Genomic DNA, 12,772 nt, shown 5'->3' on the forward strand with positions numbered 1-12,772 from the left:
AGTTGTTTAAAGTATTCAAATAGATAGAGAACCGTTTAAAAAAACTCTATATATAGAGAATCCAGCAGCGTTCTCTAAATTTAGAGGACCGTTTAGAGGACGCTGCTGAAACGAGTAGAGAACGTTCTCGTCCCTTTAAAGCTTCTTGTTGGAGCTAGTCTAAGAAAGTAAAAGAGAAAGATTTTTGCCGCCCGCGCCCGCGCTCGGCTTCGGTCGGGGCACACAAGTTAGTGCCTTCCGCCTTGTTGCCTCACTCCTGTTCGTTCGAAGCAGACCCAGACCGACGCCAGGCTAGTGGTCGACGCCCGTGGCGAGCTGAGAGTCGGTGTCGTCACCGGCGCCGGCGAGGGTTGGGCTTATCGCGTGTAATTAAGGTCGCTTCTTCCCTTCCCACGCCTCGATTGATGATTCATAAATCATAATAGTATTGTCCCTCTTTTTCATTTTTATCCGTCTTGGGTTCAGTTGCAGCTGCCTGATGGCTGCCCCTGTATTTTGGATCTGCAGGTTGTGATGTTTCTTCCCGTAGATGTGCGATTTTTCTTCGCTTGATTTGAGTGACAGTAAAGTGGAGACCGGCTAGCGTCGTTCTTGAAATCTGTCGATTCATGGGGAGTCAGACAATGACATCACAGGCTGGGGGGAGTGGAGGAGACGTGGGTGGCAGTGCCGGTGCCGGTGCCGGTGCAGGGCAACACGGGCAGATGCAGAGCCTGGCAAGACAAGGGTCTCTGTATAACCTCACCCTTGATGAGGTGCAGAGCCATTTGGGAGAACCCCTACACAGCATGGACCTTGAGGAGCTGCTGAAGAGTGTCTTTCCTGATGGCCTGGACCCTGATGGTGGCACTACCAGCCAGTATGAGCAGAGTTCGGGCCTCTTGCGACAAGGGAGCATCACAATGCCGCTTGAGCTCAGCAAGAGGACTGTGGACGAGGTGTGGAAGGGCATCCAGGATGTGCCAAAAAGAAATGTCGGGGAGGGTGATCAGCAGAGCCAGGAGCGGGAGCGGCAGCCGACCCTTGAGAAGATGACGCTTGAGGATTTCTTGGTGAAAGCTGGGGTTGTGGCCGAAGGATATCTTAAGGACTTGAATGATGTAGGCAATGTGGATCAGGTCAGTAGCGCTGGGGCTGCAGGTTTGACCGCTGGGGGACAATGGTTAGACCATTATCAGTAGCGGGTTACAGCTATCGAGCCCCATCAGCACGGGCAACATAGTTTGCCAGGTGCTTACATGCCGGGTCGGTTAGCCCTTCAGCCTCTGAATGTAGGGCCAGGTGCTATTCTGGAGTCATACTCTGATGGCCACATTACTTCACCAATGATGGGTGCGCTTTCTGATTCTCCGACGCCTGGTAGAAAGCGTGGTTCCCCAGGAGATGTGACAGATAAGTTGATGGAGAGAAGGCAAAAGAGGATGGTCAAGAATAGGGAGTCAGCTGCTCGTTCAACTGTTCAAGGGCTAGGAAGCAGCTTGCTCGAGCTAGCAAGGATTTCCTTGTCTGGACAGGCGAGCCAAATCCACTCTCTAGCACAGGCAAGGTTCCCTCAGTCAATGGGAGCTCAGGCAGCACAAGCGTCGGCATGGCTAGCATAGCTAGGAACCAACATTAGCTATTTTCTTCCCTGCCTTTGCTGCTCAAGGTTAGGCAATCCTTGTCTACCTACTACCTAGCCTTTGTTGGTGAAGGGTCCAGACATGCCCTTGGTAGTTGTTCTACATCCTGATGACCACTTGATGTCGGTAAGTCAATAGTTTATACAGCCACCCGTTCGTTGTTCAGTTAGTATGTGGAGCCTCAATCCCAAACTTAATTTCTAGCCATGTGATCTTGTTTAGTTGGTCGCAACTTTTTGATCTTTTATTTGGTGATTATGGTATTAGATGGCTATTATGCTACTAAGGAATCCGTCTTTACCCTGCTTTGTGTTATCTTCAGGAGTTGCAAAAGATACTTTCCCAAGTACCAACTCAGGAGAACAGACTCAGTGACTTTTTGATTGTATGGAATATCTTGTTTCGTACTCCCTTTGATCTTTTTTTATTTGACGTTTGCTAGTGTAAAATTGAACTATCATACGTCAAATAAAAGAAAATGGAGGTAGTAGTTTCTAAGCCTTGTGGTTTATAATTTTTTTCCTCTTCGGTTTAGAATCATTTGCTACCTTGGAAATTTTTTTGCTTATCCTAGCTCGATGGTTTGCTCTCTAGTCTCTCCTTCCTCCCTCCCTCCGTCTCTCTAGTAGCAGGAGCCTATCATGTGCTGCCCAAGGCCTTGCCACTAGTCTAGCATAGTATGTAAATCTGCAGGACACATGTAGGTGATCGTAGCCTGCTCTTGTTTGTATGTGTGTTATCCTGTGCTTGCGAAACTTGCACTGAGCCAGATGTATATACATATAACTATGAGCAGTATGGAAACCGGAGTTAAATTACTTGACTCTTGTGCTCGTTATTCTTTCCGGGAGATGCATCTTCTGGAAGAATCGCTTAATGATGAATTCTTTATTTGTCGAAATGCTTTGCTTTTTTTTCCAAAATGTGGGCACAAGGAATCACTTGATGTGTACGCCACTGGGTCATCCATGCCATATAGTAGTATCTACGTTGTTTATATCTAACATAATAATCTGTTTAAAGATTTTTTTTTGGGTTTACTTACCCTGACCCCACTGCATCTTTTGGAGCCCTGTTGCTGTTGGTCTGGTGCTGATTCGAAGCTGTAGCTGCTGTTCAACTATCTGCTGGTGAAACGTCGCGTGGACGCCTACAGCCCGATAAGATGCTGACGTATAAAATGGTGTTGATGTGTCTGTTGTACCAGCATGAAGTGGCAGTTGTTTCAAGCAAAGATTAGAAAACCAAAATCAAGTGCAGATTCGCATTACCAGGGCCTTGATTTAAGATGTGGATTTAATTTAGTGATTAAATTAATCATGCTCATAGGATAGGAGTAGTGCCTGCTGATGGACAAATCGGATGATTTAAGATGCGGATTTGCAAGGTTATCTCCATCAACTCTCCTATACTATTTCCTATCTTATTCCTTATTTTAAACTCGACTCCACACGATCTGCTAGGCTTTCGCTAAACTCGCATCAGATGCAATGCTTAGTACGTTTTGATTTTGATTCTAAGGCCGACTTCAACAGATTATTCAAAATTTACCCATATGCACTGGTTTTGTACTGTTCTGCACTGTAGACTGTATTGTTCACAGAGTGAAATTTAAATATAGATATGAGAATGTGTAAGCTGCTGGAGGTAATCTAAGAAGGCAGAAACTCTGGTTAGTGTGGGTGGGATCGTGTATTTGCGTGGGGAGCAACCGGCCAAATACTCGAGTGCTCACCAATATAGATGTACATCAAGCCCAAAAATCTGGTTGGAAGCATGTTTTTTTTAGCTCGGTACAAGCCTGACGTTGCCCGCTTAAAACGGGTCTGGGTTAGCGCGACACGAATAAGCGGGGCAGACTCGGATAGAGAAAAGTCTAGCGTGCTGGTCCAGCCTGGTCCGGTTAGCACTTGACCTACTTAACCCGTTTTTTACTAAATCGTTCTTTTTTGCTCGCTAGGCCCACTTTTGGGATCGTTTTTTCTGTGTTTGCCGCCAAAACCCTGTATCGTCTCTTCCATTTGGTAGCATCATGAGGGAGTAATTCACTTCTATATGGTAGCGTGATGGCGAGTAATTCGAGTAAAATAAAGCAAAAGCAGAGAGTACCGTGGATTTCGCAGACTAGGTGTTGGACTTCAGTGCGGAGCTGTCGTGATCCCAATGCGAGAGATAGTTCGTGTAGTCAGGATTGTATTCTGTTGGGTGGATAGTTTTTCGAGGAGACGTCGATGTGCTTAGATTATCACTCAATTGGGTGAATCAAGATATCCCACTGCACTATGTCCAACGATTGAGCTCCTGAAAATATATCATTGGCTTCGCAGCATTCGTTTATCTGTCACGATGCACGGCTAGGGAAACTTTCAGAAATATTCAGATAACTTCTCTGCATAGCAGTCTGCAGTCCCTGTTAGCTACTCAAGCTGGGTATCATGCTTGTTGCTTAGATATGTGGAATGCTAGCTAACTCGTGCTAGATTCAAACTTCGTCCTTTTTTTTACTTGCTGGTAATTTTTGTATATTAGTACAATTTTATCCTCTTCACACATACATCTCTCATAAGCCTCCATTCGCATGGTCACTTCTCTACGTTTTGTAGTTTTGACAACAATATTCGGAAGGAGAACCCATCTCAGGCAGTCCATGAGAACGAAAAGGTTAAAAATATTATCTGCGCTAACATGATAAAGTTCCTATTGTTTCTAAGGCTATAGATGTTACACTTCAAAATTAATGATGCCTCTGTCACCTTGGTGCTGCTATTGGTGATGTTCCTCCTTGATATGCCATTTGCAGAACTCAAGAATCACTTATCCCTAGGAATTCTGGGCTCCAAAATCTGGGGAAGTTTGCGTCTGTATCACTGTTGTTGCCATGGCAGCAGAGGATATCACATTCAAATCATCAATGCGTAAGAAGGAAACGGTTCGTCCTCGTAAAGTCGTGCTCCTGAAATAACACCTTAGATTTATTTGTCAAGCCAACAACCTTCATAAATGTATGTTCATGGATATCGAGAATTAGATTGAAATATTAGTGTAAAATACTAAAATGTGGTTACAGTTTAATTGCTTTGATGTCACCGGAACTCACCCGTTTCGGTGCCCTCTGTTGCCGTCCGCGTTAAAAGAGCAGAGGATTACCGGCAGTAAATAGTAGTACTACTAAAAATTCACTTCATGGGCCTTGTCTGTTTCTCAATTAATACCTTGTGGTAGGAATGAAAACGGGATAAATACAGGGTCATCATGTATCCTACTCTAATGTATTTCTCTCGGATACAGGACCGGATACGGGTAGTTAAGATTCGGGACGGATACAGGACGAGACTGGTTAATAATCCAGACGGGTAAGAAACGGATAACGGATACTACTCGGGTAGGTATCGGATAATTGTCGGGTAGTTCATCCGATGATATTAATTGTCCAACCATCCATAAGTTAAGCAATACATAATCATGTATATGATAGATCAGATGTAAGAAAAGAAACCGGTAAAATTGACATCATGCAGTTCAAAGTTGCTTATCACAAGAACATTGTAGAACCAACACCGCAATATTTAAAATTCATAAATATTCTAGTTTCACTAAAAAATTACAAATAAGTTACAAAAACTAATAAACATTTTATATGAAGATAATTCAAGTCCTCGTATGAAAATGATAAAGTGAAGTATTGATTATGTTGAAACTTGGATACTTACACTAATTTCACACGTAACTCATACAAATAAATAAAAGTGAAAGGAAAGAAACGTGGGCATCTTATAGATCTTATGATCCAAACATTTTTTATGGTTACATATGGACATATGTTGTATCTCCGTAAAATTTCATGATTTTTTGAGGCTATTTATGTATTATTAACTTCTTTTTTTTGACAGAGGGGGACACCCCTATTTCATTAAGAAATAGTAACCGAACAAAGGTTTTTACAAGGCCACAACTTTAACCAACAGCCAAAAGCCGACAAGACTACCACAATTATCAGCTACGCAAGGGTTAAGCCCAAATAAGGAAACACAGTAACCCAGAAATACTTGAGAGACAGACTCCAAGTGACTGACGAACAGCCAAAGTGACAAACTAGAGACAAATCAAAAGCAGCCTGGACCAGCCACCAGCAGCGACGACCATAGCTAAGTTTTTATCTAACGAAGAAGATAAGTTGATTACATCAAACAGGACAGAACTTAGAAAGATGCATCAGCAGCCAAAATGTCACTGAAGGCGCCTATCGACTGGCTTCCAACCATGGGCTTTGCTGTAGATGTCACTTGTTATCTTTCGGATTCTGCGGCTTCCTTGTTCCACCAGATTTTTTCCCCCTCTTTGTCTGCCGAATAGACCAAGCGTCAATCCAGTAACAACAAGAAAAAACCACATTAGATGGATCATCGATCAGCTTAGCATTGAAGCAACAATCATTTCGAGTTCGCCAAATTGCCCAAAGGGCAGCACCACACCCAAAGAGAACCAGTTTTTTTTCAGTTTTATAGAAACTGTTAATCCAGGGTCCGAAAAGATCAGTTGTATCTTTGGGAGTATAGGTCAGATTAAAGGCAATTTGGACAATTCTCCAAATAAACCTGGCCACTGGACAGTGAAAAAGTAAATGGTCTATGGACTCCAGAAGTCCACAAAAAATACAGTCAAGGTTCCCTTGCCAGTGCCTTTTAAACAAATTATCTTTTGTCAGAATCTTCTTATTTCTGACCAACCACAAAAACACCTTAATCTTATGAGGTAGCCTGGTTTTCCACAGAAAATTCGAGGGAACATCAATCAGAGAATTCTTCATCTTTTTGTACAAGGAATTCACTGAAAAACCTTTTCTACCCAACAGCCACACCGAAGTATCAACTTCTCCAGAAAGCAGGACATCATTGCAAAGGGTAATGAGGTCATTATAAGCCTCTCCTAAATCGCCAATTAGTCTTCTTCTGAACGTAAGCGATTGAAAGTTGGAGGAGATGACATTATGAACTGTGATATCCTTATCATAAGCGAACTCAAACAAGTTAGGGTACTTGTCAGCCAATTTTTCAGTGCCACACCAAATATTTTTCCAGAAACTGGAGCTCTTTCCATTACCAATACTTTTTTGTAGTAATTATAGTATTTGTCTCGAACTGAGAGGATACCTTTCCAGAAGTGAGAATCAGAAGGTTTTTTCTTCACAGAAATGATAGGCTTATTTTTAACATATTTGCGATGAACAATAGTCTGCCACAAGCCACTAGAATTTTCTAGTCTCCAAAACCACTTCGCTAGCAGAGCTTCATTCATTTTTTGTAAGTCCAGAACACCGAGACCACCCATATTTTTGGGAGAACAGACTAAATTCCAATCAGCTAAGTGATATTTTTTATGATTATGGCCACCCTGCCATAATAATCTTTTTCTAAAAATATCCATTTTTTCAACACACCTTTGGGGCATTTGTACAAAGAGAGCATGTACAGGGGGACATTGGTGAGACTGTTGTTAATCAAAACTAATCGACCTCCCAGACTAAGGAAACGACCTTGCCAGGAGCTCGATTTACTCTCAATTTTTTCTACTATGGGAGCCCATAAAGATTTGCACAGCTTTTTGTTATCAATCTGGACCCCTAAATATTTCATAGGGAGACCACTTGGGGGGCAAGTAAAGATGTCAGCATATAGACGCTCACTATTTACAGAATTTCCCAAGCAAATAATTTCACTTTTATGAAAGTTAATCTTAAGACCTGACATCTGTTCAAAAATACAAAGAATAAACTTCAGATTTCTAGCATTTTCAAGATCATCTTGCAGCAAAAAATAGTGTCATCAGCATATTGTAAGCAACAACAACCACCGGAGATAATATGAGGAATGAGACCTTTGATAATACCTTCATCTTTAGCTTTTTGAATCAAACAAGCAAGACCATCAGCTGCCACATTAAAGAGGAGTGGGGAAAAAGGATCACCTTGGCGAACACCCTTGTGTGTTTTAAAATAGGGGCCAACCACATCATTAGTTCTGATAGCCACTTTACCACCTTTCACAGTCTTCAGCACCCAATCACTCCATTTATCACCAAAGCCTTCTTAATCATCATATTATGAAGAAATTTCCAATTAACCTTGTCATAAGCTTTTTCAAAATCAACTTTAAAAATCACTCCATTCTGTTTCTTTCGTTTCACTTCATGAATAATGTCATGAAATGAAAGGACACCATACATGATATATCTACCTTTGATAAATCCATACTGAAGGTCACTAATCACAGATGTGATGCAGCGAGCCAACCTATTAGTCAGAACTTTGGTAATAATTTTGTAACAGACGTTGAGCAAGCAGATAGGTCGAAAGGCTTTAATATCAGTCGCATCAGGAACTTTTGGGATAAGAGTGACTATCCCAAAATTAAGTCTCTCAATATTAAGGGAACCATCATGAAAGGACTTAAAGAGATTAAACAAATCACTTTTAATAGTGTCCTAGAAGTCCTGAAAAAATTCAGAAGGGAAACCATCAGGGCCCGGAGCACTGTTGTGTTTCAGAGAAAACACCACCTCTTTGATCTCCTCCAAAGAGAAAGGACTTATAAGAAGGTCTTTGTCCTCCTCCTCAAACTGTTTCATGTCCAAATTATCAAACGAAATACTTGAATCTTGAGAAGGGCCAAAGAGGTCTTTATAGAAGGATGTCGCAAGCTGATTAATGCCATTATCATCATGTGCCAAACTATCACCATGAGAAAGAGTTAAGATCTTGAGTTTCCTCTTTTTATGCTTGGCTAGCAAATGAAAGTATAGTTCTCATCACCATCTAACATGAACTTATCTCTAGCTTTCTGTTTGAGGCTAATGTTTTCCTCATCAACAATCTTCTTGAGGTTAGATTCCAGGTCAAGTTTCACAAATCTATCAGTATCTGATAAACCCGAAGTTTCACTGATTTTATCAAGGGTGTCAATTTTTGAAATCAGATCTTTTTTCAGCTTCTTGTAGTGGCCCACAACATTATTATTCCAACCTTTGAGCTTTTGTCTCAGTCGTTTCAATTTCAGCTTCCACACATCAAGGCTATGAGTAGCACCCACCGGAAGGGACCAATTACTTCTCACTAAATTGTGAAAGTCCGGTCTAAGCTTCCAACACAACTCGTATCTAAAATCTTTACGCGTGATGGGGATAGCATCAGTTTGAATACAAAGGGGAGCATGGTCCGAGAAGGATCTATTCAAACCAAGAACACTGATATTATTATAAGCAAGATCCCAGTCAGGACTGGCCAAGAATCTATCTAGCTTTTCAAACGTAGGATCACTACGATTGTTAGACCACGTATACAATCTGTTTTTCAATTCAAATTCCACTAGACCATGATGGTCTATTATACTGTTAAACAAGGAGCTCCACTTGTTGAGACCGCCCGGTTTATTTTTTTCCTCAGCTTTTCTGAGGATGTTAAAGTCACCACCAATAAGCAAGGGGACCTGACTTCTCGAGCAAACTGCAGACAGTTCACTGAGGAATCGGCTTTTATGTTCCTTTTGAGCAGCCCCATACACATTGACAAAATTCCAAATAAGATTTTTTCTCTGTGAAGAACTAGAGTGCGAATCAAGAACTCACCAGCTTCAAATTCTCTGACATCAAACACATCAGAGTTGAAGCCCACTAAAAGGCCACCAGATCTCCCATTAGGCGGAGAAGAGAACTAGGCAAAGAGTTTATTACCAGCAAGCGAGGACAAAAGAGAATCATTGAATTGATTTTTTTAGTTTCCTGTAAACCAATAAAATCAACTTTTTCATCCCTAATGATTTCTCTCAAGAAATCAAACTTAGCACTCCGACCCAACCCCTGACAATTCTAGATAAGGCCTATCATTAAAACGGATCTGGGGGGAGGTCAGAAAGGTCAGATACCCAATTTTTGTTAGGTGTGTACCTATTTTTTGGGGAAGCGTTTTTTTGTTGTTTTTTCCAATGCTTTATTTTCCTTCCTTTTCTTAAAATCATGACATCCAGGAAGTCATGATCATTGTTTATATCAGAATCATCATGGACACTGCTGTCCACATATTTGTGATCGACAAGGGGGGGCCTCCAATGTTGTATCTTTTTTTACAAGCTTGGATTGCCAGAATTTTTCTGGAAAGTTCCAGGTCTTTGATCAACTCCAGATTATCTATTGCAGCAGACTCAGAGGGACCCAAAGAAACTCCTAATCTATTAGCTATATCTAGCAAGTCTACATTATTAGAATCAAGAAGTGAAAAAGAGTTAGTGTACATACCTTTGTTGAGGAAAGCATCTTTGGCTTCAGCTCTGGAGATAACTTTATCGGCCACCTTCACATCTTCATTCCTCTCCAGCCTAGAGCTTTTTCTGATGCCATCTGAGATGTTGGTGGGCATTTCCAGAGGCTTTTTACCTTTCACTTCCTGTAAGTCCTCACCACTGGGGGGATCGAGATCATAGCACCAATTTTGGACTGAAAGTCCATCTGGTCCTCCTCCATGTCTTTAGCAAATTCTTCAAGATCTTGAGAGCTCAGCAGATCATCTTCATTTGGGTCAAAATCAACTTTCTCATCACTGAGGTTATCAAGTTTCTGATCCTCATCAGGAATGTCTTTGGGAATCTCAAGGTTGGGTTCAGAAAGTTTGGCAGACTCTTTGCCCTGAGAAGAAGACTCCCCCAATTTGGGATTTGGAGTAAGATCAGCATCAAGGATTTCTTCTTCTTCATTTCTAGGTTTTTTCCCAGACTTGTCAAATAATGGGTCATTGATCCCATGAATTTGAACAGAAGCTCTTTTGCCCAGGTTCACTAAATCATCATTCCAGCCCTCATCACAAATTGATTCAATTCTAAAGAAGATATCATACAGAAAGGGTTTGACTACCACTTCCACCACAGGAGGAATCATGGTCACACTCTTTATGTGGATTTTGAATCTCACAATATCATCAGAATCCAAGGACATGAGGTCAACTTCCTCAACAGCCCCAATCATTGAGCCAATTTCACAGATTGACTGATAATTTTGTAGCTCCTCAGGGACATTCTCAGCAACAACCCAAACAGTATGGATTCTAGACTTAGGTTTGGCCCGAGAACTCCAAGGCACAACAGCTATCTTGGCACCAGACATCTTCATCTTAAGTTCAGGGAAACTGATCATTTCATCAAGACGTTCTTGGGAGGGGAATTGCATCAAAAATCTAGAATGATATTTAGTAGCCTTCCACATCTTACCCCAAGGGAAATGAAAACCAAAATCTCTTTCAAGATCTTCTGCCGAAACTAACCTCTCAATCACTTTAACCAGACCGATGAAAACCCTTTTTGGTTTTTTGGTCAATGGTTTAGCGAAATGAGAAAGGTAAAACCCTAATCCATCTGCAGCCATACCAACTATGGGCATGGTGGGTTTGTTTTGCTTAGACAGGACACAACGAGATGTAACGCGGGTCTCCTTACGACAGATGTCACACCACAATGCGTTAAAGCAATTTCTAGCATGATGCCCTTCAACTCCACATTTCTGACAGAATGCAGGACGAACAAGATCGACATCTTTCTTTAGAGGTAAAGGAGAAACGATAGGGTTACCTGTTTGAGTTCCTTCGCCGAGGGAAGAGGACAACAGACCCTCTTGCTGCTCAGCTTTTCCGAGTGTAGGCTTCAATTTCCAACTGAGGTTTCTTGCCCTGTTCCAAGATTGAGGCCCCTGTGGATTTTCTTTAGGACCCCAACGATCCCATTGGGGGTTCTGCGGATTCTTGCTCTTCGGATCCATCGCAGAATCTTTCGAAGGGCTTCGAGAACCACCGGATCCCAGACGAGGCCACTCCTCTTCAACCACCGTCGGGCGAAAGGAAGAAACACACCACCCTCCGCTAAAACTAGACTGCGACGCGACCGGGAGCGACCAAAGATGCGAGAGGAAGGCGGCGCAATGGGGAAACGAGTGCGATCCGATGAAGTCCAAAGGAAACCCTAACCTGGATGTAGGATTTTCAGGCGGAGAGGACGACGGGGGGGGGGGGGGGACGACTCGCGCGAGGGGAAGTGAGACCGAACAGGGAGCGGCGACACCCCCGGGCTCCACCCAATCCAAGTCGACCACGGATCAGAGGCCAGGTCAGCAACGCGAGACGGGGCACTGTAGCCCTGGGCCTGGAGAAGCCACGAAGGATACGGCCCAGCAACGTTTTCCCGCGCGGCAACACAGCAACCACCATGGGAGGGTTGGGGGATGACACGGGAGGAAGAAGAGGCGACCCAGAGAGCCAGTCACCATTTTTTCCCTGCCTTACGTCTCATTTCCTCTTGTCTCTCGATTTGTCATGGATGTAGTCAACATAATCGTATTATTAATTTCTTGTCATAGAAAATCATCAAAATACAATTAAATCATTAAAAATATTGTTTAAACAAAAAATTGATGTATTACAAAGTCATATATCTCTTCAAGCTCTACAATTTTCATATAAACTTTATCTTCATCCTATTTCATATGTAAAAGTTATGATTTTATAACTATATTACGCAGAAAAAGAAAAAACGGGTACCCGTATCCGACCCAGGATTTTCGGGTACTGACCGGGTATTAGTGATTCCATATCCTACCCGTATCCGAGGTTCAATATCCGGGTAATACCCGTATCCGTCCCGACAAACAAAATACTCGTATCCATATCCAAAATTACGTCCCTTTTGGTACCCGTATCCGATACCCGTTCCGGGTACCCGTCCTATTTTCATCCCTACCTCGTGGTAGTCTGGGACCATGCTTTCTCTGAAACACAGTCCTCGATCATGCCTAATCATGCGACTGTCCTTGGAGCCAAAAACAGGACAAGGCCATCTACTATCTTTCTATTTTTTCTCTTGTCGAAAACCACCATATTTGCTGACAAAATGAAACTCGGCCGTTTCGAAAGGAACAGGGAAACAAAATCAGCGACGCGAGATGCTCCAAGCCTCGCGCGCTGTTCAGGAACCAAACGCCAGATTTCAGCAGCAGCCACAGCCATCTCGTAGTCGTAGGTGGACAGGTGGTCACGCCTCACCCGCAGGCAGCAGCGGCAGACAGAGCGCACTTCGATACCAGTCCCCACCAGGGCACCACCACCACCACCAACCCCCCCA

At 42.7% G+C, this 12,772-nt stretch overlaps 1 protein-coding gene across 1 annotated transcript; it reads left to right on the forward strand.

The window, feature by feature from the left end:
• The first annotated feature begins 221 nt into the window (after positions 1 to 221).
• LOC100216634 (uncharacterized) lies at positions 222 to 1,921 on the forward strand. Its single transcript, NM_001143047.1, has 2 exons — positions 222 to 374; positions 508 to 1,921. The coding sequence occupies exon 2, from the start codon at positions 609 to 611 to the stop codon at positions 1,179 to 1,181; it is 573 nt and encodes a 190-aa protein (NP_001136519.1). The 5' UTR covers positions 222 to 374; positions 508 to 608; the 3' UTR covers positions 1,182 to 1,921.
• Positions 1,922 to 12,772: the final 10,851 nt, after the last annotated feature.

Source organism: Zea mays, chromosome 8 (genome assembly GCF_902167145.1).
Source record: "Zea mays cultivar B73 chromosome 8, Zm-B73-REFERENCE-NAM-5.0, whole genome shotgun sequence".
Lineage (NCBI taxonomy): Eukaryota > Viridiplantae > Streptophyta > Magnoliopsida > Poales > Poaceae > Zea > Zea mays.

What these genes read in the sequence shown, in the direction of transcription:
- LOC100216634 (NM_001143047.1), top strand. Translation starts at nt 609, where the DNA reads ATGGGGAGTCAGACAATGACATCACAGGCTGGGGGGAGTGGAGGAGAC.